This window comes from Pongo abelii, chromosome 4 (genome assembly GCF_028885655.2).
Source record: "Pongo abelii isolate AG06213 chromosome 4, NHGRI_mPonAbe1-v2.0_pri, whole genome shotgun sequence".
Classification (NCBI taxonomy): Eukaryota; Metazoa; Chordata; class Mammalia; order Primates; family Hominidae; genus Pongo; species Pongo abelii.
The window spans coordinates 135,358,788-135,385,115 of record NC_071989.2 but is presented as its reverse complement, the minus strand read 5'-3'; the positions used below and the strand labels follow the sequence as shown (position 1 = coordinate 135,385,115).

The 26,328-nt window shown below is 39.5% G+C and overlaps 1 protein-coding gene and 1 long non-coding RNA gene across 4 annotated transcripts; one reads left to right on the top strand and one right to left on the bottom strand.

The window, feature by feature from the left end:
- Positions 1-3,023: 3,023 nt before the first annotated feature.
- On the top strand, positions 3,024-10,728 carry C4H5orf63 (chromosome 4 C5orf63 homolog). 3 transcript variants are annotated; one of them, XM_054555888.1, is made up of 4 exons: positions 3,024-3,138; positions 9,366-9,422; positions 10,088-10,143; positions 10,548-10,717. In XM_054555888.1, exons 1-4 carry the CDS (start codon positions 3,025-3,027, stop codon positions 10,633-10,635), a joined length of 315 nt encoding a protein of 104 aa, XP_054411863.1. In that variant the 5' UTR covers position 3,024; the 3' UTR covers positions 10,636-10,717. The 3 variants fall into 3 exon arrangements, with proteins under 3 accessions (XP_054411863.1, XP_054411862.1, XP_002815882.1); XM_054555887.2 differs by having other exon boundaries at positions 10,100-10,728; XM_002815836.4 differs by having other exon boundaries at positions 10,088-10,728.
- Positions 10,729-22,498: 11,770 nt separating this feature from the next.
- On the bottom strand, positions 22,499-26,174 carry LOC129059526 (uncharacterized). The gene is made up of 2 exons (XR_008525488.2): positions 26,052-26,174; positions 22,499-24,597 (listed from the first exon to the last, which is right to left on the bottom strand). It is a non-coding gene; the product is annotated as an uncharacterized LOC129059526 (long non-coding RNA).
- Positions 26,175-26,328: the final 154 nt, after the last annotated feature.

Genomic DNA, 26,328 nt, shown 5'->3' with positions numbered 1-26,328 from the left:
CAGGTAAAAGCAATGTTTTCCTTTTCTTATCAACCAGGCATCAATAAATCTTAAATCCCTTCACCAAAAGCATGTAGCTGCAGTTCACCGCCCTGGTCGTAGTCAGATCACCACCACAGATGGCCTAAGCCTAATCCTTCTCATTTCCAGGGACCTTTAATAAAACTAATTTTTCTTTAATCAAGTTAATTCTTCTGCCTTTAATAAAGCTAATTTTTAATTTTCTTTCTCTTAGAAGGGTATGTCACCATTAGCATAGAGACTTTCCAAATCCCATGATGTATAAGTTTCTACCTAGAGTAAACATGGCTAACAATTCTGTACCTCCTCCCCATTTTTATAGCCTGTGTAGACAAAGCTGTGTTTAGAAGGTATGTCTCTAACTACATTTACCTATTGGAAAATTGTTCATTCTGCTGAATCTATGAAAATATGTATATACCAGTGATTAACACTTCGTTGAGAGTAGCACAGAATGTTATGAAATTGTTTAGATCTACTTTTTACCTTGGAACAACTGGATAGCAGATCCCTGCAAAATTCTCATCATATTCCTTTTTTATGCATTTATCAGGATCATTTAGTTGGCAGAGAGATCCAAGTAGAAGTGGAAGAGTAAGGGCTGAAGAATAAGGGAATAATCATTGTTTTCATGGATCAGTATCCAGTCTTTTTGTTCTGTGGTCTTTATTCTAGCATGATATGGGTTGGTGGTTTTCTCTAAAGTTGTATCATTCTGTTTGAAATGAGTTCAAGGCTAATCTCACACTGAGGAGCCTGGTCTCCAGTGAAGATTAGCATTTAATTAATATAGTAATGCTCTGTGAAGCAGAGGAGGGCACGATTTGAGGTGGTGGTGAAGGAGTTAGAACCAGCTGCAGTACCCCAACCCAAATTTTGTGGGTACCCTGAGGAGCACTGATCTTTAGTTATTATATAGAAGAGGCCCAAATAGTGACTGCTGTACATACTGAGTATCTAATCAGGGGTAGAGGTGAGATTAAAGGAGGTGAGAAAAGCTCACTTCAATACTTTTAACATCCAAATAAATATTTGAGTGCCTATTATGTGCCAGGTTAATTGTGGGTACTTGGAGATACAGGGTTGAACAAGTACCTATTCTTATAGAACTTGCATTGTAGTGGAGGGGACATAAATAATTTTAGATAGTAAAGGGCAAAAGAAAACTACAGCAAGATGTGAGGGTGGGGAGTGTTGGGCTGACTAACATTGGTAAGTTAGTCACTAAGACCTCCAAGGAGATTACATGAGGCCCAGGCCAAGTGAGGAGAAGCTACTTCAGAGCTTTTCATGCAGAAGTAAAGCAAGTGCAAAACGAGGAAGAAATGATATTGGGTATACAAGGAACAGAAAGAGAAACTTTGCAGTTGCAACTTGCCAAGGCAAGGGAGGGGAAAGTGATAGATGAAGTAGCAGAGATACAGTAAAGCAAAGTTTAAAAATGATGATCTCAGGAATTAGTTCATCCTGGAAATACTGATAAGTGCACATGTGTTTTTAAAGTGAAATTATAATATTTACAGTTTTAAGGAGAAAGCTGGAGACTCAGTAGAAAAACTAGGAATAAACAGAATGATTGTAGCATCACAGAGGACTTATGTCTTATGTTGAGCAAAGTAGCAGGATGAGGAAGCTTCAAAGCCTAGTGTTTGAGATGCTGCGCTCACCAAGCTGTTCTTACTGGAATACGTCCAGTAGAAACACAAGTACATTTGTGTATGAGGTTTCCAAAAGTTTTGATAATCTCCTTTTGAAACACTTCTTAAGGAGTTGAGTAGATTTTTTTTTCTGACAAGGTAATTCAGCCTGATTCTCTCCTATAGTTCCTGTAAGTAAGCTTTGTGGTTTTTGTTCTTGTTTTTGTTTTTTTTGAGATAAGTTTTGCTCTTGTTGCCCAGGCTGGAGTACAGTGGTGCAATCTCGGCTCACTGCAACCTCCACCTCCCAGGTTCAAGCAATCCTCCTGTGTCAGCCTCCTGAGTAGCTGGGATTACAGGCTCCTGCCACCATGCCCAGCTAATTTGTATTTTTAGTAGAGACAGGGTTTCTCCATGTTGGTCAGGCTGGTCTCAAACTCCCGACCTCAGGTGATGCCTCGGCCTCCCAAAGTGCTGGGATTACAGGTGTGAGCCACCACACCCGGCCAGCTTTGTGTTTTCTTATGTCTCACAGTGGAGAAGCGTAGGTCTCATAAGGGATAGTCTGAACCTTTACCTGGGGACTTATGCTGCTTACCCATTGTTTCTTTTTCTTTTTCTTTTTTTTTTTTGAGATAAGATCTCATGTCCATCGCCCAGACTGGAGTGCAGTGGTGCGATCATGGCTCACTGCAGCCCCAACTTCCCAGGCTCAGGTGATTGTCCCACCTCAGCCTCCTGAGTAGCTGGGACTACAGGTGTATACCACCACACCCAGCTAATTTTTTGTATTTTCAGTAGAGATGGGGTTTTGCCATGTTGCCCAGGCTGGTCTTGAACTCCTGGGCTCAAGTCATCTGCCCATTTTGGCCTCCCAAAGTGCCGGGATTACAGGTATGAACCATGGCACCTGGCCCTCATTGTTTTCTTTACCATGGTAGTGGCTAGGTGTTGTTGAATGCTTGCCAGTATAATAAGCTATCCATGAGAATAAAAGCCATCTCAGGAAACCTCCACATTTTAGGGGATCATCAAGATGCTGGCAAAATCTGCAGATGAAATTTTATATTCAAATTAACAAACCTATGCAGTTTACTTACAGAAACCAAGTGATTAGGCACACAGGTAATTCATAACAAGGGATTTTTTTCTATTCTAAATTCTCTTTTGTTTGGAATACAATGAATGTTGAGGCATCAGAGAGACTTGCCAAATTTCTAGGTCTTTCCAACACTCCTGGACTTGAAGAAACAATTCTGAAGCCCGCAAATTCCATCATAAGCTTGCAAATTACTGTTCATATTGTAAGGAACAAAGTCTAGGGCATATAAGTTTACTGCTTTATTTTTCTTTTGGCAGAATTGAGATGCTCTGGTTTCAAGGAAATAGCATGCAACTTGCCAGATCCTCCTTTGGACTCTTCTTGAGAAATTGCTCTGCCTCTAAGACAACTCTGCCTGTGCTGACCTTATTTACAAAGGTACAAAGTGAAGAAGTAAAATTGTTGGGTGAAGAAAGTTGTACACTTAAGAAAAGGGGACAAAGTTGAAAGGAAAGGCAATGGAATAAACTTTCTTCAGGCCTGCTCTTCAATTTTTCTATTAGCACAACAGCAGCAACTCAGTTTTCTACCCAGATACCTTATTATCTCCCATTAGCAAAGGGTAAATTGATGTATTTAATGGTCATCTGGCCCCTACATTGAAAAAAATGAAGTATAGGTTATAATATGGTATTTAAAAATGTATCATTTAGAAATACAATCAATTATTTTTATTTGTGGTAATTATGTTCTATAAAGTCACCTTGAACACTCAATTAGTGAATATTGCTCCTAGGGGAAATACACAGTTAGGTTCCTATGAGTCTCTGGTCATAATATTTTCATCAGCCTACCAAATACAGAACCTTATTTTATGTGTGATTCTGTTTAAAGATACTTTATTTTTACATTTGCACCATGGAATACTATGCGGCCATAAAATAGATGAAATCATGTCTTTGCAGCAACATGGATGCAGTTAGAGGCCATTATCCTGAGCAAATTAACACAGGAACAGAAAATCAAATACTGCATGTTCTCACTTATAAGTGGGAGCTAAACATTGAGTACACATGCACACAAAGAGGGGAATGATAGACACCAGGGCCTACTTGAGGGTGGAGGGTGAGGATCGAAAAACTGCCTATCAGGTGTATGCTTACTACCTGGGTGATGAAATCATTTGTACACCAAACCCCAGTGGCATGCAATTTACCCATGTGACAAACCTGCACATATACCCCCGAACCTAAAATAAAAGTTGAAAAAAAATTTTTTTTAATAAAGATACCTTATTTAGTATGTATATATTGTTGATTCATTAACACTAAACTCACAGCCAATAGCACCTGTGTATAACTCATGCCTAAATGAAGCTTATCAAACACATGTATTTTCTCCATAAGACACATCACAGTCTTCTCGTGCTTAAGAACACTAGTCAGCACTTCAGCACTATGCCTGGGGGCTTATTTAAACAGTGAAATCACCAATAAAAAGCACAAAAATGCAAAAATCCTGGCACTATGCAGACCATGAAAAGGAAACTAGCTTACATTTACAGTATGAGAGCTAAAACAAGAAGGCAGAGCATCAGCTTGTTTGACCTCAGCTTAGAATGAGTGCTTTGGGTAACTGAAATCTCTCACCACTCTATGCACGTGCATGTCTGTGAATACCTGGAAAAGCGCTTCAAGTATTGATTTGGGGGTTGCAAAGAAGTTTTAGCAATTAGGCAAATTCATAAATATGGAATCCATAAATAATGAGGACTGATTGTACTTGTTTTCTTATCCCTAACACTAGTTGTAAGCCATAAAGCTAGTTTTAAAATATTTAACAGCTTTATCTCCCTGAAATTATAATACAGACATTACTGATTTCTTTTTTTTGCTAATAAACATCACTTTGTGTGATTTAACAAAAAAGAAATAAAGTGCAGGTTAATAGAAGTAACTTTGATGAATAATACTGCAATTCAAACAAAAAAGATCTCTTTTTAATAGGTTTTTGAGATTTCGGGCATTTTAGCAATTTGGATATATATGACAGTTATTTAATAACAAAGTTTAATGAGTTTTAAAAATGAATTTATTGATGAAAATATTTAATCTAAACTACTTTTTATATCTGTAAGTATATATTGCACTGTTGGAAATTATGGAACCAAAAATATTTCATCATCTGAGAGTCTGCGATGGGAAACCCATGTGCAAACCACAGAAGTTAAATAATCCCTTAAGGCTGGTGTTGCTCACTCAGCCTAACAGTTCTGCACTGTTCTTCAGTTTGGGCAGCAGCTTATATACCCAAAAACATTTGTTAAAAACAAAATGAAAAAACCACACCAATTTTCCATTCAGCTTAATATTTATACTTAATGCTTATTCTGTACCATTAGGCACACAAGAAGATGGCACTCCCACCTCTGGCAGCTTATAATCCAGTGAATTAAATGCTTAAAAGTACAACATCAGATTGCCATCAGTTATGAAAAATAGAAAGTACTTCCCAGAGTGAGTTAAACAAAAAGATTTTGGTGTTGGTCTGGTTTCAGGAACAGCTTGATTTAGGAACTAAACATGTTAACAATCTCTTCAGCTTTGCATCCTCATAGTTAAATCCCCCTCTAGTTCTTCTCATGTGATATGGTTTGGCTCTGTGTCCCCACCCAAATCTCACCTTATAGCTCCCATAATTCCCACATGTTGTGGGAGACACCTGGTTGGAGATGACTGAATTATGGGGGCGAGTCTTTCCTTTGCTGTTCTTGTGATAGTGAATGGGTCTCACAAGATCTGATGGTTTTGAAAATGGGAGTTTCTCAGCACAAGCTCTCTCTTTGCCTGCTGCCATCCATGTAAGATGTGACTTGCTCCTCCTTGCCTTCCGCCATCATTATGAGGCCTCCCCAGCCATGTGGAACTGTAAGTCCAATAAACCTCTTTCTTTCGTAAATTGCCCAGTCTTGGGTATTTATTTATCAGCCGCATGAAAACAGACTAATACATCATGGATGACTGCAGCCATCCCAAGCCTCAGATCTCACATCTCAGACATCTACAGAAACTCCAGCAAAAGCCTTATGGCTACCCACTGGCTCTGATTGGCCCATTCTTGAGGGATAGGATGTACTGATTGCCTGAGCCTAAGTCAGGTTTCTCACCTTTATTGTTCTGGGATGGAGTCAGCCACATGCTGAGAGTAGTTCCTGTGAAGCAATATTATAGCACACTTGCTACAAGAAAGGGAAGTGGGTGGTGGACAGCCAACCCAACAAATGTCCACTATGGTTTAGGGACAGAGTAAATAACAAGTGCCATGGAAAATCCTAGAGAAGGATATTTGAATGGTCCATTCCACTGGTATCTTTTTTTGGTTCTTTATCCTTTTAAAATTTGATGAGCCTTTCCTCATAAAAATATATACACATATTTTCAGGTATAATTTGCATAGACTTCTGTGGACCCCAGGTCTAAAAAACAAAGCAAAACAAAAAACCCAATCTAGATTCTTCTAAAGTTCTTAATATAAAAGCAAAATTTTAGCACATGTGGTACTTCTGTAATTTAGCATGTTCTTGGGTTTTTTTGCTTTTAAGATCCTGTGTTGACTTTTTGAAACTTTCTCTGAAAATTTTAGGATGATTATCTTAAAACATTACAAACTATCCATAATCTATGTATTGCTAATGCTAATAATAACATGATAAGCCAATTCTCTGTTCTAGGAAATTAGGGCCAGAAAGATCCTTTAATGGTCTGATTCTTATTTCAAAACAGGCTGTGAGTTAAGCTGGAGGAAAAGCCTCTCTTTTACATAATAGCTTATCTCTTCCTGTCGTGTTAAAAAGAAGGTTTTGTATAAGCATAAGTAATTTGGGATCTGTTTTGAGCTCATCCAAGAGAACCTATAGCAGGTCCCTGTTCAGTCAAGGGCTGAGAAGCCTTTAAAATCTGCCGACGTAGCCTTGTAATATAGTTTGAAGTCAGGTAGCGTGATGTCTCCAGTTTTGTTCTTTTTTGCTTAGGATTGTCTTGGCAATGTGGGCTCTTTTTTGGTTCCATATGAACTTTAACATAGTTTTTCCAATTCTGTGAAGCAAGTCATTGGTAGCTTGATGGGGATGGCACTGAATCTATAAATTACCTTGGGCAGTATGGCCATTTTCATGATATTGATTCTTCTTCCAAGCCTACAGTAACCAAAACAGCATGGTACTGGTACTAAAACAGAGATATAGACAAATGGAACAGAACAGAGCCCTCAGAAATAACACCACACATCTACAACCATCTGATCTTTGACAAACCTGACAAAAACAAGCAATGGGGAAAGGATTTCCTATTTAATAAATGGTGCTGGGAAAACTGGCTAGCCATATGTAGAAAGCTGAAACTGGATCCCTTCCTTACACCTTACACAAAAATTAATTCAAGATGGATTAAAGACTTAAATGTTAGACTTAAAACCATAAAAACCCTAGAAGAAAACCTAAGCAATACCATTCAGGACATAGGCATGGGCAAGGACTTCATGACTAAAACACCAAAAGCAATGGCAACAAAAGCCAAAATAGGCAAACTGGATCTAATTAAACTAAAGAGCTTCTGCACAGCAAAAGAAACTACCATCAGAGTGAACAGGCAACCTACTGAATGGGAGAAAATTTTTGCAATCTACCCATCTGACAAAGGGCTAATATCCAGAATCTACAAAGAACTTAAACAAATTTACAAGAAAAAATCAAACAACCCCATCAAAAAGTGGGCAAAGGATATGAACAGACACTTTTCAAAAGAAGACATTTATGCAGCCAACAGACACATGAAAACATGCTCGTCATCACTGGCCATCAGAGAAATGCAAATCAAAACCACAATGAGATACCATCTCACACCAGTTAGAATGGCGATCATTAAAAAGGCAGGAAATGACAGGTGCTGGAGAGGATATGGAGAAACAGGAACGCTTTTACGCTGTTGGTGGGAGTGTAAACTAGTTCAACCATTGTGGAAAACAGTGTGGCGATTCCTCAAGGATCTAGAACTAGAAATACCATTTGACCCAGTGATCCTATTACTGTGTATATATAAAAATATATACACATATTTTCAGGTATAATTTGCATAGACTTCTGTGGACCCCAGGTCTAAAAAACAAAACAAAACAAAAAACCCAATCTAGATTCTTCTAAAGTTCTTAATATAAAGGCAAAATTTTAGCACATGTGGTACTTCTGTAATTTAGCATGTTCTTGGGTTTTTTTGCTTTTAAGATCCTGTGTTGACTTTTTGAAACCTTCTCTGAAAATTTTAGGATGATTATCTTAAAACATTACAAACTACCCATAATCTAAGTATTGCTAATGCTAATAATAACATGATAAGCCAATTATAAATCAAAGGATTATAAATCATGCTACTATAAAGACACATGCACAGGTATGTTTATTGTGACACTGTTCACAATAGCAAAGACTTGGAACCAACCCAAATGTCCATCAATGATAGACTGGATTAAGAAAATATGGCACATATACACCATGGAATACTATTCAGCCATAAAAAAGGATGAATTCATGTCCTTTGTAGGGACATGGATGAAGCTGGAAACCATCATTTGGAGCAAACTGTGGCATGGACAGAAAACCAAACACGGCATGTTCTCACTCATAGGTGGGAATTGAACAATGAGAACACTTGGACACAGGGCGTGGAACATCACACACCGGGGCCAGTCATGGGGTGCGGGGAGCAGGGACGGATAGCATTAGGAGAAATACCTAATGTAAATGATGAGTTGATGGGTGCAGCAAACCAACATGGCACATGTATACATATGTAACAAAACTGCACGTTGTACACATGTACCCTAGAACTTAAAGTATAATAAAAAAGTATAATATATATAATATATATAATAAAAGTATAATAAAAAAATAGGAGAAAGTGGGAAAAAAATAAAATAAAATAATAAAATCTGCCGATGATCCATAGTATTCTCAACAGACTTCTCCGCTAGATGGTTTATGAGTGCAAACAATGAACACTAAAAGTTGTTTGCTCTTCAGGTGGAGAATTTGTCCAGGAAACCTATTGTTGACACTTGTAATGAGAAAACAGGCGGTGCAATAATCATCTGAAGTGAATAGAGATTTGTTTTACTTTTTAAAGATGAGGCAATTACTATCTAACTCCATCCTAATGGGTTTCTTCCTGTGGACTGATTAGGAAAAACAGGCTGGCAAGGCTCAGTGCTTTTCAGTCAGAACAGACTTTAAGCCATCCTCGTGGTGTCAGCCAGGCCAACTGTATGAGGCCACAAGGGTGCACCTGACCTAGGAAGGACAAAGTCCTTAGATCAGTGAAAAAGAGAAACATCTATGTGTACGTATTATACATACACATAGATAGATGGCTTGATTTATGGAGAAAAATCAGAACAAAACCAAAAAAATGCAGAGAGCCTGTGAAATATTAGTTATTTATAAGATTCTATGGTAGTGTTTTACTTTGGAAAAACAGTGTAACTAATGTGGTAGAAAACTATTCTTTAAAATAAGTATAATCTGCCTCTTATGGGTTTTTTGTTTTGTTTTGTTTTTGTAAGGGCAAATGCCATTCTTTGGGTTTAATCGCTTGGTTTTTTTTTTCTTCCTGTAGGACTCATGCCCCCTTTGTGATGAAGCCAAGGAAGTACTCAAGCCTTATAAAAACAGGGTAATATAATACAGTGTGGCTTTTATATATATGGAATGCATATTAGATGTGGTATAAAGTATCTGCCTGGATCCTTCCTTTAGGAAAAGAGATTAAATGATTTTTCATTTAAATTTTCCTTCTATTCTTCAGAGAGAGAGTTTAGTGCTTATTACCATAAAACTCATTACACCTAAGTGTTTTCCTCTGAGCAGTACTGGTTTTCTTACTCTGGCTCTTAATGAGTCAAAGTTAACTAGCAGGTGCAGTATTCGTGTTTTCTTTAAACTTTTGCCCCATTCCTTTTATCTTGTTTTGCATTTTGCACTGATGTGTTTTCATGTAACACACCATCACACCTTTCCAGTTCCTATAACCAAAACATTTCTGTCCTGATTCTCAGTCAGCTTCCCAACTGGGACATGTTTTATTTCATTGGAACTGAGTACTGTCCTGATGCTGAATGTAACAAGGGTAACAGAAAAGCAGCAAGATCAGGAAGTAGAGAATATAATGAAACCAGTCAAGTTTTGGAAGTCAGGGACATTAGATCACTGTGGACCTAAAACAAACAAACAACTATAAGGAAAACGGCATTAGAAATGGTCTGGGGATCAGTTTATCACTGCAGTTGTTACATCACCCCATGGTCTAAAATACAGAGCTTTAGTCTGTCTCTGTTTCAGTTCATTTTTCAGGAGGTGAACATCACACTTCCAGAAAACTCTGTCTGGTATGAAAGGTATAAATTTGACATTCCTGTCTTCCACTTGAATGGCCAGTTTCTGATGATGCATCGAGTAAACACCTCAAAACTTGAAAAACAGCTCCGGAAACTTGAGCAGCAAAGTACTGGAGGCTGACTAATGCCCTCATGATTTTCCACCCTCTCTTCCCATAAAGCATCTTCCTAAAGAAATGACCATGGCCTGATACTCATTTTGTCACTTGTACAGAGCCCTAAGGATGTTCTGAATTCAGTGGTGCCAAATAAATGTTGACATTCCCCTTTTGGTTGATGGAAGTATCAGTGTGGGAACTGTTTCCTTAATGGCATTTTATAAAATAAGAGCATATTAGCAAGGAGGGAGATGATGGAGGGAGGGAGAAGTCCATTTGTCTTATTTATCCTTTTTGTATTAATAGAGAGGCACTTCACATTCACTGGGCAGTGCCGTTTATAGGAAGAAGGTTCTGCATTCTTGCTGCTGCCCCAGAGGGCTTAACTTTTTAATGAAAGAATAAATGCTCTTCCACTCAGTAGATAAAGTGAAATGTGAATTGTTAATAACTGTGCATGGTCAATAAAGGGATGTTTTAAGGAATACATCTGCATGAAGCCTATTCAGTGGGATTTAATAATACCTGTTTAAAATTAGAGTTCATTTTTGTTGAGTAGAAGAGAATTATCCTAGCCAAAGAGGCATCATTTGAGAAAAACAAAAGAAAAACTTAAACCCCTAAAATGTATATAAAAATCTCAACATTCTCTCCACGGTCATTGAATTGATTTGTAGTATTTGAGGACTGCCTTTCATAGTTATTCAGTTACCATCAATTGAGTTAATTCAACTTATTTTAAGACAGTAGGTTTTTTAAAATCAGATTTTAATATCTTGGAAAAAAATCACTCCTAAATATGTCATCTAAAGATAAAATACTCTTTGCCATTCTATGTAAAGTGTTAGAAATGTATTTGCATACCCTTATTTATATTTAGTCAGATTAAGCCAGTGTAGAAATGGATTCATTTGAAAACAAAACTGCCTTTCCTCTTAAAATCTTACCACTGCAATTCCATGTATAATGAAATTATTTTTTAAACTATTTGAATGAATTTGGATATTGTGAGTCACTAGATTTTAATTTAATCAGGATGATTCAGTCTTAGTATAGAATATTAGAGCTAGCTGACCTTAGACATTGTCTAGTCCCACTCTCCCATTTTGTATATGAGGGGAAATCTGAAATTCAGAGAATATCAGGGACGTAACCCAAGGTCACACAGCCAGTCAGTTGGCAGGCCAGGTCCCACAGCCCCAGATTTCCAGTACTCTCTGGGCTCATTGCAGGGGGCTCCTGTTATCTCACATACAGCATCCCCAACCATTTTGGATCCAACACAAATCTGGAAGCAACTTAAAAAGCCTTTTAAGCTGAGTACAGTGGTACATGCCTATAGTCCCAGCTACTTGAGAGGCTGAGGCAGAAGAGCCCAGAAGTTTGAGTCCAGCCTGAGCAACATAGTGAGACTGTGTCTCTTAAAAACAAAAAAAAAGAAAAGAAAAAGAAAAGGAAAAGAACAAAATCTTAGCAATTGAATAGCAGTGTTTATCATTTACAAATTTCTGGAACATTTATTTGACATAAATATTGAACCCTGGGGTGGGCAGAATTCTAGGATGACCCCAGTGATCCCCACTCTTGGATAATTCCCAGTCCCTTTGAGTGTGGGTGGAAATATCACTGCTGTGATTATGTTACATTATATGGCAAAAGGGAAATTATCCTGGCTGGGCCTGACGTAACTGGGTGAGCCGTTTAAAAGCAGAGAATTCTCTCTGGTTAGTTATAAAGAGGAAAGTAGAGAGATGTGCTCTAGCAAGCCTGGAAGAAAGCAAGCATCATGTGAATTGCCTAGTGGAACCACATGGCAAGAAACTGGGTAGCCTCTGGGAACTGAGTAATTCTTGGCCAAAAACTAGCAGGAAGATGGGGACATCAGTCCTATAGCTTCAAGGAAATGAATTCTGCCAATAATCAGTAAGCTTAGAAGAGGATCCACAACGACAGATGAGAACTGCAGCCTTGACCAACATCTTGATTTCAGCTCAGTGAGACTCTAATCCAAGAATCCAGCCACACCAAGCCTAGACTTCTGGTTTACAGAAACTGAAAGACAATAAATATGTATTGTTTTAAACTGCTAAATGTATGATAATTTGTTACATAGCAGTAGAGAATGAATACAAATCCTTACAGCATTGAAGCACAGTAGTAGGTGATGGGAGTACAGAAATGAATAAATCATAGTCCTTGTCTTTGAGATACTATCTGTTAAGGAGAAAGGAGAGACAAGTGAATAAAGCACAGCATATTGCAATGAGGGCTGGAACTGACATGTGTCAGATGGTACCAGGTGGGAAAAGTAGCAGGAATGATTCACAGAAAATTAGACTTCAGCTAGGTCTTGATGGCTGAATAGAAGCAATGGATGGGGATTGGGAGTGAGGAGGGTATTCTATAAGGGAACAGTATATGTAAAATATGAGGGTGTGGAAGGACACAGCATATTCAGGAAATGCTAGGTGACTTTGTGTGGCTGGAGTAAAGGGGAGGAGAGTGAAGGAGATGAGACTGGCAAGGTAGATTGGGATCCATATTGTGAAGGCCTTAGCTAATGTGCTTTTGGCCCAGCATCAGTAGCCTCCCATGCTTCCTGCGTTTATCCATAGTCAGTCCTTCTGACTCCTGACTACTCAGGGGTGTCTGGCCTCCCTACCCCAGCCTGTTGCAGTCCTTCTTCCTGTCCTTAAGGCTGCTGAGCTCAACAGTCCCTTCTAGTAGTCCTGCAGGACAATCCCACTCTCAATACAACCAGGGATGCCACAGACAAGGTCCTCCACTTGTGTGTCTGGGTGTCCTGTGTTCATTCCTGCCTTCTCCAGGCAGGGTGAGAATTGTGTAGCCCGTAGGTCCTAGGTTGCTGATCCTTCTCCTAAACCACCAGTTGGAAAGGTTCCAAGAGTTTCTTTCAGTGTCTGCTCAACTAAGATGGAGAAAATCCATTGGTTCCCTTCAAAAAGCATGGCTGGCCAGAAAGCCTAGAGACCTTTTTTCTCTTGGAGCACTTCTTACCTGAGTATAACCATGTGGTTATAGTGTGCAGGAAGTGCAGAGACTAAAGGTAAAACAGTATTTCAGCAACAAATTTCTGACACTAGAATTTCAAACAAGAATCCCATGATATAGGATACTCAAACTAAAGTATTGGCTAAGGCACTAAGAAACAATAGATGCTACATTTCAAGGAAATACTAGATCACGTGGAGGATTATTATAGACCTGGGAGAGAGGATCTTTGGAGGAGTTTTTTAAAAGTTGTCCTCTCACTTATTTTCTACCAAAGTAGAAAGGTTGGGAGTCAACTTCATATCAAGAGGGAGGGGCATAAGTTGGACTCACTGGAAAGCGAATGTATGTCCTTGGGTAAGAAGAACACAGTGGTCTAACTCTCCTGGGAAATCAGGCAAGAGATAGTTTAGCAAGCAGCTTTGGCTGTACAGTGAAGGCAGCTGATGCTGTTTCTCTGAGTTTGTCCCAGGGAAGTGTGTGTGTGTGTGTGTGTGTGTGTGTCCTCATGGACTAAATATGAACCAAATGTGAGAAGGGATTGGTATGAGGGCATCTTCGTTGCAGGCAGGCCTCAGAAGGGGAGACCCAGAGGGATACACTGGGTTCCGAGGGGCTGAGGGGTCTGCTTGAATGGAGAGCCCATTTGCCCGAATCAGGGAACTGCAGGCAAAACATTGCCAGTAATCGGTACAGTCTCCCAATAACCTGCACAGCCTGTACCAAGTGTGGTCTGCTTTAACTGTTTATCAGGTCCAGAAAGTAGGCCAGTATACAACTCTACCACTGAAATAAGAACATTCTCACCCGTCTCCACTTTTTCTTTCTCCCATAGCAACCCTAGAAGGATCAGAAACTGCCAGGAACAAGGAGAAGACGCTCCCCTTCCTCAGCTTCCTACCCCCACATGGCTTCTCAGTCAGGGAAAAGATACAACTTCACTTTAAACCAAGTCTTAAGTTTTGATTATGACATGGGATTAGATGCACCAAAAACAATTTCAAGTGACTATGGGGTATTCTACTCTCTGAGAATGCTCAAGAGTCCTGATATGACCTGTTGTTTTTATCCTAAATGGTGAAAAATTCATCCACCAAATATATAGGGATAGAGGGAGACAGAAAGATGCTTTCTGAAGGTATCCCATATTTAGAGTATTGGTTACATATACTTAATGTTGGTTTTAACCTATAGATCTTCAATAAACTTACTCATCAATTCTTATTTCAGAGAGGAATATGGTCATGTGACTAGGAATCCTGCAGATCTTCAGCAAACCCACGGGTCCCAACAGCTGGCAAAATGAAAGGTAGATGCCTAGAAACATGGCATCTAAAAGGTGATTTGATTATCCCACTGACAAGTATCAGTGTTATGTCACCTGTTACTGTGATTTTCATGTGATGTTTGTAGCAGCAATTACTTTTCCTTTCTGAAATTATGTTTGCAAGGATCAATTTGTTTTTATATAAAGATTAACTTTGATATAAGAAGCTCATCATTCACCTCCAAAGGAAAAGGTGATACAACCTTCCTTTTTTTCCCCCTTCAAGCTAATGCCTTATGAAGGAGTGGAATAGTTTGGGACTTCATATTGCTGCTCTAGAATAGTGCCTCTTTCTTCCACATGTCTCTTCATAACATTATGAGCTTACTGGAACATATAGCTCTTTGGCCAGTTTATTGCAGGAAACAAGGGTATACTCAGACTGGGGTTTTTTAAATAATGCAGCAATCTCATGGACATCTGACGGTAGGAATCACAATACAGCCAGGCTTCAGAAGTACAATTAAAGAACCACCCAAAACTGAAACATCACCCTTCTCACAGTGCCTTGGCTTATCTTCTTCCCTCTTCTCTCCTGGCTCACAGCTCCCCTGCTTACACACAATATCTGCCTCCTCATCGCTGCAGCCTGCTCATGCCCGTCACTACTGCTAACCTTTCTGTTCAGCAGTACAGCACCCTGAGCCTCTCAGGCTTCTCTATTCCAAAATCCTAAAAGAGGAAGTTTACTCAGCTTATATTTTACAACCAGGCACCCATGACCTAAGTTGGCCGACCAATCTATAGAAGGAGCCACCTTTAGGACAGAAGCCCATCCCTGGGCCAACTGGCTATGGAAGCAGTATGCAAATCACAGTCACTGCCCACTGGCAGAGGCCAGAAGCAGGACAGGCAATGACCAGCAACTCTGGCACACCTCCAAAAAGCTTAAGAGTGTGACATTCTACCATACTCAAGGGAAGTCAGGAGGAACACATGGTAAGTTCATTTATATCCTACTCCATAGGAGTAATAAGGACATGAACCAAAGCAATGGGAGTCAGACAGAAAGAGATATCAGGAGATATTTAGGAGTGAGGTTGACAAAACTTCATGACTGACTAGATGGGTGGGTAGTGATGTGGAGAGGGGAGTAGAGAGAAAGCATGGATTCTGGGATAACTCCCAGTTTTCTTGCTTACACTACTGGGTGAATTCTGATACTTTTTATTCCCTGAGGCAGAGAATATAAGAGGAAGGAAAAGTTAGTTTTGGGCTGTGCTTGGTGGATGGGAAAGATAAGACATGGTGAATTCTCCATGCTTGTGGAATATCAAGGTAAAGATGAAAGTTAGAAGTGCAAAACAAAGGTCTGGGGTTAAGGTATACATTTGAGAGCCCACTGAGTATGGTTGGAAATGTGGCCACCTGGCATATAAGGAGAAAAGCAAGCTATTCCAAAACCGTGGAGAATACTAATCTTGACCCATGAGAATAGAGGAAGTTGCTAGTGAAGGAAAATGAGAGAGTGGTGGTGGAACTAGGAATGGGAGAAGCTCATCCAATTTACATTACATGATGCCTTTTGTGATTTGATAGTGGCAGGTATTATTCCAAGCACTGGGGATAAAACAACAAACAAGATAGCCAGGATTCCTACTCTCAGAGTCTTGCATTCTAGGGGAGAGACAGACAATAAAGATATCGTATCAGAGGAAAATAATCATGAAAGTCAGGGAGGAGCTTTTCCCAGAGTAACTGACAGTATCAAATAGCAAGAGAGTTAGGATGAGGACTAAACAGAAGACATCAGATTTGAAAATTAGAAAATCAATGTTGCTATAGGAAGAATAGTCCCCAAAGATATCCAGGTCCTAATTCCTGGAACCTGTTACTTATATGCATAAAGGACTTTGCAGATTTAAGTTAAGGATCTTGAGATGGGAAAATTATATTGCATTATCTAGGCAGGTCCTAATGTAATCACAGGTGTCTCTATAAGGGATTCAGAAGGAGATTTGACTAGGGAAAAGAGAGTAGGAGATTCGACAATGGAAGCAAAAGGCTGGAGTGATACAAGAAAGCGGCCATGAGCCAAGGAATGTGAATGGCCTCCAGAAGCTAAGAAAAGAAAAAGAAAACAGATTATCCCCTACAGCCTCCTGAAGGAGCAAGCCCTGCTGACACGTTGACTTTAGTTCTATGAAACTGATTTCTGACTTCTGGCCTATAGAACTATGAGAGAATGAATTTGTGTTGTTTTAAGCCAAGTTTGTGATAATTTGGTACAGCAGCAATAGAAAATGAATACAAATGTTTCCTTGACCTTATTGAGAACAATTTTGGTGGAGAAGGAAGAGGTAAACTAAAAGAAAATTGCGGTGGGATGATGACTGAAAGATACAGAAAAGACAGCAGAGTATCCATTTTTTAGGAAGTTTTTATGTATCTTATTTGACCCGCTAAGAAAAGACATCCAGAAAGGAGCTAAAGACCAGAGGTAGTTGATTAGCTCAGCACCCAAAAATGGCAGGCAGTGTTGGGGCAGTACTAGAATGAGGTAGCCATAACATTCTACCTGTCTTTTGGCTGAATTGTGGGGAGGAGAGTTCAGAAGCCTCAAAAGTGACCCTGACACTGGAGAGTAAACCATAGTAACCCATTATGGTCCACAGATATGCACACCAGACCCATGACTCTTGTTCACCATAGAGACAGGATGCTTTGATGCTGTGACCCAACATCCTGCACCTGGAACAGATTTGGTATCTCTCTATTGACGCAGAAATTCATGTTGAGCATGGAGACATAATCAAGAGAGAATGGCCTCATTCAATCGGTCTTCAGCTTAGGCACTGACATTTTGCATTTTACTTCCTCTCTCAGGTTCAAAGATGACTACCAAAGCTAAACCTCTGAATTCTAAAGTCTACAAGGACATAAAGCTTCAGGGAAAGGGGAAATATTAATATTAATATTAATGTCATACAAAAGAGGAGAAGCAGCACATAGGATTGCCAGCTAATAGACTAGCAGTAATAAGAAGAATCCAACCATAGGCCTATATTGAGTGTCATGGGCATCCCTTCTTTATGCTGAAATGGTATATTTGAACTGAATTCCTGATGGAAAACTTTCTATCCTTAGAAATACTGTAGGCCAAATATTAATTGGAACTTTTGTTAATGATTTGAGAACACCAAAAAGTTTAGATGATACGAGTTAAAGGCAAATTGAGCCTATGGCCTCATTGTGCTACTTAGAATACACTGTGACCCAGCTCTCCTCAGAAACCCTGATGGCTTTGTTGCAGCATTGCATTGCACAGAAGACCTCAGTGGTGATCCTGAGTCCTCACAACAAGGTCAACCCGTGGCCTGGCCACTAAGGCAACAGAGAGGGAAATAAATTTTAGAAAACGCTTCCCTTAAAAATGAGTTAAAATGTACATTTGCATCATGAGACTAGGTTAACTGTCACCTGAGAAAGTCCTGTATTCAGAAAGACTTAATCCTGGACCAGGTAAATGAGGCATTTGCTGTATGTTCTTTGTTATGAATTTAATGCTACAAAGAGAAAATGGGCATTGATGCATAATCTGGGTAAAAAAGAGATGTCAGAAGTTGGGAAAGAACTGCCAGAAGAGCTATGTTTTAGGATTTCACTCCACCTTACCCTGTGTTTTCTTGTAAAGATATTCTCAAAATTAGGCCAATTTCACTCTTTTAAGGTCAGAGGAGATTAAGATATTTAGAAATCAGATTGTGGGATTGATTCCCATTGTGATTGCTGACTTCTAGTATCAGCCTTTTGTTCTGCATGGATTCTCTCATCTTGCAAACTAGCAAGATTCCTGAATTTGGCAATGATCCTGCTCTGTGAAGCATTCTCAAGTTAGGGTTCTTATCAATGTCAGATTTCACTAAGCCAGTAATAAAGGAAAGGTTGAGAGAGCAAAGGATGTCACTGAGTTGACACCTAACAGCACAAAACAACCTGTCAGCTGGCAGGACAAGCCAGCACGTTCAGGGTGGTCACAGCCTTTGAGTTGGAAAGATAGTCTTTTAAACCTCCTTACCTCACCAAATAACTATAACAGATAAAATTTAGTTACTCCCTCCCACTTTTGTTCTATTCATTTAAAGCAGTGTTTTTTAAAAATTTATGTATATGTGACTACATGAAAAATACATTACTGTGTTTCTTGATGTTTTATGACCTGTACACAAAGTGAGACCAGCAGATGCCTTCAAGAGAAATAAAGGACACTGCTGTCATTCTAACTAAATTGTCCAGAGGAGGAAAGAAGAGTACAAAAATGATTATGAATACTTAAAAAGAGGCATCACTTTGTCATTGGTGTGGAGCCTATAATTATGTGCAATTCCCTACTTAAGGCTTTTTAGTTATGCTGAACATTGAAAAAAACTAAACAGCAGAGAGGAGAAAAGAAAAAGGGGGAAATTTAAACATTTAATGGAACACATTCATTAAATGGAGACATTGCTTCACCATAAGGGGGCAGTTTAAGGGTTTGGTAGTCCTGCTCACTTGCTATTGTCAAATCATTTGTTTTATCATGGATTTGGGATCCTTATAAGTCTTCATTATTATTTTGAAGTCAAGAATGTTTCCTTCTGCCCACAAAACATGATCACTTTTCATTGATTTTTTTTTTAATATTCTGACTGGTTTTGCATATCTGGAAAAGATAAATCTTCAAAATTTGGAAATAAATCTTTTTCCTCCCTGCCAAATCCATAATATGATCCCTTTCTGTCACTGACAGCACCATCAGATAAGTGGACGTGCCTTGCTTGGTTAGAAGGATGCTGCGATTTTCAGCAGGAACAAGAATGTAGTTACAGACCCAGCCTAAGACATGTTTAGGGCACGTTGTTACAGATTCTTTTTGGTTCTGTTCTAGAGATGTCTTCTTAAGTTCCAATTTGACATTAGAAATTCTCATTCAGGGCCAACGTCCCCAGCAAACCAGGTATCCCACAGGCAGGATACACCTTCAGGACTTGGGAGGAGGCCCTCAAGACGTGGGCTGTAGCAGGAGACACAAAGACAAGAGACTAAAAAAATACAGGGGCTTTGCCTCTTCAGATTCTTGGGATCTTCCTCTCCTCCTCAAACTGGAGCCTGAGTTTACCCCAGAATTGATGCTGAGAACAAATTGGGGATGGAGAGGCAAATCTGAAGATGTGCAAACCACAAAAAACTGAAGGCATGAGAAAATGAAATCTAGGATTCTGTAATAGCACCAATATTTGTTGTTGTTCCCTTCCATCATTTATAAGTAAAATGTGAAATAAGACAAAGGGAATCAGTTACACTACCTAAAGTTGTATTTTCTAGTTTTCCCCAGCTTTTATTTTTAAAAATACATATTTTATTCTTTCAGCAATCCCATGATATAAATAGGGCAGGTATTACTATCCTTATTTTTGAGATGAGAACAGTGAGGCCCAGAAAGAGGAAATGACTTTATAAGGTTATGCAGTGAGTCAGACAGCCCAAGGAATAATAAATACCCAGTTCTGCTCTTATTTAATCCAGAACATTTCCCTTCCTGGCTTTAAGCATCCCTTTCCTCCTTCTCCCTTTGGTGGTTCTCCTTTGAACATGATCTTTCACCAACTGTGGATGAGTCCATGTTCAGAGTTGCAGAGAACTGTTGTTTATAGATCCCCCAAGGGGCTATTTTCGTTGCTTACCTGCGAAGCCCCTGTGATGGAAGTCCCTTAGAGGCAGCTGCTGGGATTCTTCTCACCTGAGACTGCTGTAATTAGCTCTGCTAACAACTGTGATCTGTGATTGAACATGGCTTGTCATAGTCATTGTTCACTGACAGGCACAGATAAGAGCTGCATCTCGGTGAGTGGTGTTCTAAATGGTGTTCTCCACTTGATAAACTCCTGTAAGGCACTTGTCAGGGTCGCTGTTCTCAAACTCAGCTAGCAGCAGGCAGTTTCACTGTAACACCTTCTAGAACACACAAAAGAGCCTTTAACAGATCCCCAGGGAGTGCACCGCCATGCACTGGGAGAGACTGTTTCTATTTTGACCTTGCCCAGGATTTGCCTGCCCCTCCTTCTAATGGAAAACATAGGTATGGCCTTGCATGAGAAAAGGCAGTCTTTGTCTTCCTGATCCTTGAGACTCCAAGGTTTCAGATCTCCCCATAAGAACACTTGTAAGTGAAAGAATAATGTGTGATATGTTCCGCCTATGCTTTTCAAAGCCTACACTCTTATTAGAAGCAAAACAAAATACTGCTTATGAACACCTGCTGGTGAGGACCGAGCCAAGAGGCAGTGTGGGCGTTGGATGGGAGGTGTTGCCCTGGCAGTAAATCCAAGTTGCTCACACCAAAGGAAGTGTTTCTAGGTAAGCTATCTGAGCAAGAGGTAAATACTTAGTCATTCGGAATAGTCTATAAATGACGACTGCTTCATCTTCAATAAGGGGAGGTCTGATTGGAAAGTGCTCACAGAATGGTTGGATTGCATTTCTGTCTTCAATCCACCTTTGATTCACAATATACATTCCTTTGTTAAAAAATTTAAGAGTGTCTGTAATCAAACCCTTGTTAACAGATGTAAAAAGCTACAATTTGCTTGCTGGACATTATTTCAACAAAAGTTTTTTCATTCAAAATAATTTGTCAAAAAAGGACTCATGCCCTTAAGTGGTTTCAGATAGTGTGCTGTCCAATTTCTATGCTTTTCCACCTACTCCCCCAGGGCCATCAGGGAGTAGGTGAGTTTAATGATTCTACTTCTTAACCATTTCTTAAATCTGTCTCCTTGGTCAGGCGCAGTGGCTCACACCTGTAATCCTAACACTTTGGGAGGCGGGAGGATTGCTTTGAGGCGGGAGGATTGCTGGAGCCCAGGAGTTCAAGACCACCCTGGGCAACATAGTGCCCTGACTCTTTAAAAAAAAAAAAAAAAAAAATCTGTCTCCTTGTTTCAGCCCTCACTGCTGTTGCAGTAGTCGCAGGCTTCTTCATCTCTCACCTACACATTGCAATGCCTTTGCCTCCTAAATGGCCTCCCTTACTCACTGCTCTCCCATGCCATCTTCTATCTACCTCATCACCACTTCTAATTATCCTTCCAAATCACAGGTCTGATCATCCACTCACAGACCTATCGTGGCTTTCCATTGCCTACAAAAATGAAAACCAAACCACAGAACTTAGCATGACAGTAAAAGCCCTGCATCTAGCCTCCATCTACTGTATCCTTCATGCATCTTAAACTCTTGTCTATTCCAGATAACTTGCCCTTGCATGAAAGCACCCTCACTTTGAGTGTCTCTTTGAGCATACCTTCCCTCCTTTCATCCACAGCATCTTACAAAAATCATCCTTTTTGAGTCAGCTCGAATGTCATTTCCTCCAGGAAATTTCCCACGACTTTCTTCCAATCCAAATTAATTAATCACTCTTTCCTCCAAGTTCATACAGCTCTATCTATCTATCTATCTATGATCCATTGTCTTTATTAGAGATACAATTTGCATATCATACAGTTCACCCATTTAAAGCATACAATTGAATGGTTTTTAGTATAGTCAACAAAGTTGTGCAACTGTCACCACAATCAATTTTAGGACATTTCATCACTCCAAAAAGAAACCCTGTACCCACTAGCAGTCACCTATTTCCTCCATCCTTCCCCATCCCCAGCCCTAGGCAACCATCTGTTTTCTGTCTCTACAGATTTACCTATTCAAGACATTTCATATAAATGGAATCATACAATATGTGGTCCTTTGTGACTGGTGTCTCTCACTTAACATAGCGTTTTTAAGATCCATCCATGTTGTAGCATGTATCAGTACTACATTCCACTTCATTGTTTAATAATAATAATAATAATAGTTCATTGTATGGGAATACCACGTTTGTGACTGGCTTCTCTCACTTAGCATACTGTTTTTAAGATCCATCCATGTTGTAGCATTATCAGTATACATTCCACTTCATTGTTTGAATAATAATAATGCTTCATTGTATGAGTATACCACATTTATCCATTTATCAGTTGATGGATATTTGAGCTGTTTCTACTTTTTAGCAATTATGAATAATGCCTCATCTAACACTTTGATTATACTTTTTATTATCATATGTGTGGCTTCGGGTTTTTGTTTGGTTGGTTGGTTTTGCCTGTGTCTGTTTTTATCACTTGATTATAAACTTCTGGAAAAAGATCATTATTTTCACTCTGAAATCTCCATACAGCAAGTATTCAATAAGTGTTTGGCAGATGGATGAATGGGCAGATATTACAGGTTCTTACCATGTTGATTATGAAGAAGTACAAAGTATTCAGAATAAAAACATTAAGCACAGTAATAAACCAAGGGTGTGCCAGTAAATTTACCCAGTAAATTATAACTTTCAAAAACTGACGGTTCTTAAATAAACTTTAATCTCTGCACTATTTCCTGGAATTTCACACATGGTTATTACAGTTGATTATTTCAGGGAGGCAGTTCCTCTGCTAATAATAGTTGTGAACTGGCTGGACAGAGGCCTGGAAGACACCAGACTTTCTCTTCTGAATTAACTCCACAGTGTTTTGTTGTTGCTCTTGGCCTGACCGATGTTACTCTTCTAGCCTAGAGTAGTGGTTCTCAGCTCTGACTGAGCATCCAAATCCCCCATGGAGATTTTTCAAGGCATAATTATCTAAATCCCACTGCCCAGATTATGATTCTGTCGGCTGAGTAGGGGCCTATGTGCTCCCATGTTCTAAAAACTCTAGAGATGTTTCTGATGCATAGCCAAGTTCAAGAATAACTATTTCAAAAGTCATCCAGAGGTTAAAAAAAAAAAAGAGAGAGAGAATTAATATTATATACCATGTATGAGCACTTTACTCCTGAAGAGTATTTTACTCATTCTGGGATCGTACCCATTAATACTACCTAAAATTTATAAGGTACTTTTTATTTGGAAAGAGATTTGCAGTCATATTTTATTAGCTAGGCTTGCATGCTGGGTGACCTTGTACAAATCACATAATCCCTTTGTATCTTAAATTTCCTCATATGTAAACTGTAGGCAGTAATACTGACCTACCCTCAAGGGGTATTGTGGGGACTCATGGAGGACTATGAAGCACTCAGCAAATATAAAAATGTTACATGCATGCTTATTAGACAGGTATGAAGTCCTAGTCACAGCCTTTAAAAATGAAACAAATACCAAAATAAAACACTTCAACAGTCCTTCCTGCAACCTTCATCATCATCTGTAAGATCCTGTCCTAACACAAAAGTACTGTACAGCAATTCCCCCTTACCACCAAGATTAATAAACAACACAGTCTGCAGTCACAAAGGAAGACAGGGCCAGTGATGGCAGCAGATAAGTACAGCAAACAGCCCTGAAATATAGTTTGCTAACCTTCTCTTATTTATCATTTATAATGCAATTAGAGATTATACCTATAATTACACTCTTCTGAAAAATATTCTTAGAAAACATTTGTGCACATTCACAGTCTTTAAACTGATGCTAACTACCCACTGTTGATAGTAAGCCTGAAGTTGTTTTCTAGTTTAGTGATGAGTTTTGCTAGTCTTGCATAGCTACATTTAACCCCTTCTCATCTCCCACATGTGACTGAAAGAATATGTGATCAAAATGGGACCTGGAGACCTATTTCAAGTTGGGTGTGGGTGAGAATGTGGAGGCAGAGGAGAAATCTCTAACCTGAGAACGAGGGGCAGGTCTTGTAAGGATGTTGACCCACGACTAAGAGTTCATTTGCATTGCACTATATTTTCAGCTTCTTGAAAAAGGGAGGCAGAAAACAAATGTGGTTTTTCCTTGTTGGCATTTTGCTTTGAAAGAGTCACATAATTTAAAGGACCATGTTCATTTTCTGTATTCTTGAAATCAAGGAAAATCTCATGGTGTTTTTAAGACAGGGCAGAAATAAGGTACAATATTCTGGTATAGTGCTTGTTTTCCACATCTTTTAGGTGGGAGCTTTAAAATCTTAGGTGAAACTTAATCATCTTGGCATATTTTTCTTTCTTTCAAACTTCCTAAAAAACAAAAGAAAAAAGCAAATAAACAAACGTGGAGAAACATTCAACCTTTTATTCACAAATCTCCATGACTTCAGTTGTAACTGACAGTCTGTTGTGTAGTAGATTTGGGATTTTAAAATGTCCCATTTTGGCCAGGCACGGTGGCTCACGCCTGCAATCCCAGCACTTTGGGAGGCTGAGGCAGGTGGATCACTTGAGGTCAGGAGTTTGAGACCAGCCTGGCCAACATGGTGAAACCCTGTCTCTACCAAAAATACAAAAAAACTAGCCATGCGTGGTGGTGGGCGCCTGTAATCCCAACTACTTGGGAGGCTGAGGCAGGAGAATTTCTTGAACCAGGGACGCAGAGGATGCAGTGAGCCAAGATCGCACCACTGCACTCCAGCCTGGGCAACAAGAGCAAAACTCCATCTCAAATAAATAAATAAATAAATATAAATAAAAATACAAAAATTAGGTGTGGTGGCATGCACCTGTAATCCCAGCTACTTGGGCGGCTGAGGCAGGAGAATTGCTTGAACCAGTGAGCCAAGATCATGCCACTGCACTCCAGCCTGGGCAACAGAGCGAGACCCTGTCTCAAAAGAAAAAAAGATTTCACTCCTATGTACTTATTTTTTCTGGAACAACACTGAGCTAAGGTGAGGGGCATGTTATTGATGGGCATCCTGAGTACACTCTCCAGAATCTACACTCGTTCTTTCCATTTGTCGCCATGTAGAAGTCAAGGATCCTACTTTCAAATCTCACATATGTCAGTTATTAGCTACATGATCATAGGCACGTCTCAACCTCTAAGTGCATCAATTTTTTAATCCATTAAAGGAGGAATAATATGTATCTCCTTAGAGTGACGTGAAGATTAGAAAAGCTGATGTGTGGAAAAATACCTGTAGACTAAGCACATATTAGCACTAGGTACAGCACATGTTAGAATAATGAGTGAATACGAGAAGTCAGAGATAAGTCCAACCCCTGTTGCCCACTGGGCTGAAATCCATGTATTCATGGATTCATCATGTATTTTGGCTGGGCATTCAGCATCCTGGGAAACCCGTTCCTTTCCACTCTCCTGCCCTTTCCCCACAATGGCCCCGCTGTAGTCAGATATTCTCCAAAACATCTTAAATTTGCCCACCTTCATGTCTGTCATTCCCACTAGCCACACTTCCATTTGCCAAAATTCTACCCATCCCTCACGGGCCCTGAATCCAACTCTCTCCAGGAATCCTAGGGAACTCTCACCCTCTCCTCCTCTGAACCCTGGTCCTTGCTGTCTGAGCAGTCTAGGAGGCATAATTCATGAACCGCTTATTGTCTCAGAGACTGCAGGCTCTTGCAAGGTAGAGGCCACATAGACAATATCCGTCTCTGTGCGCCACCACCACACAGACTTTGGTGCCTTGCCAAGAATAGATGCATGATTGAATGAATGAACAATTTCTCACCCTGCCCCTGGCTTTGCTCTTGGACAAACCACTTTTCCTGTTTCAGTCTCAGTTGCCTCAGCTGTGAACAGAGGATAAATGCACAGATGTACTCCCCAGGTGTGCTGTGAAGAATAAACCAATGACTGAAAAGCAATTTGAAAATGTAAAATCAAATGCTGTATATAAGTGTTACATAATCAAAATCATTTCCCTCTGTATTATGTTTTATTTGGCTTTATATCTTCAAATCCTTCAAGGGTTTCAGAATTTCACAGATGTAGTACCATCCGTATTA

What these genes read in the sequence shown, in the direction of transcription:
- C4H5orf63 (XM_002815836.4), top strand. Translation starts at nt 3,025, where the DNA reads ATGCTCTGGTTTCAAGGAAATAGCATGCAACTTGCCAGATCCTCCTTT. An exon ending in TGCTGACCTTATTTACAAAG is followed by an intron (nt 3,139 to 9,365) that starts GTACAAAGTGAA and finishes TTCTTCCTGTAG; the next exon opens with GACTCATGCCCCCTTTGTGA. An exon ending in TCAAGCCTTATAAAAACAGG is followed by an intron (nt 9,423 to 10,087) that starts GTAATATAATAC and finishes TCTCTGTTTCAG; the next exon opens with TTCATTTTTCAGGAGGTGAA.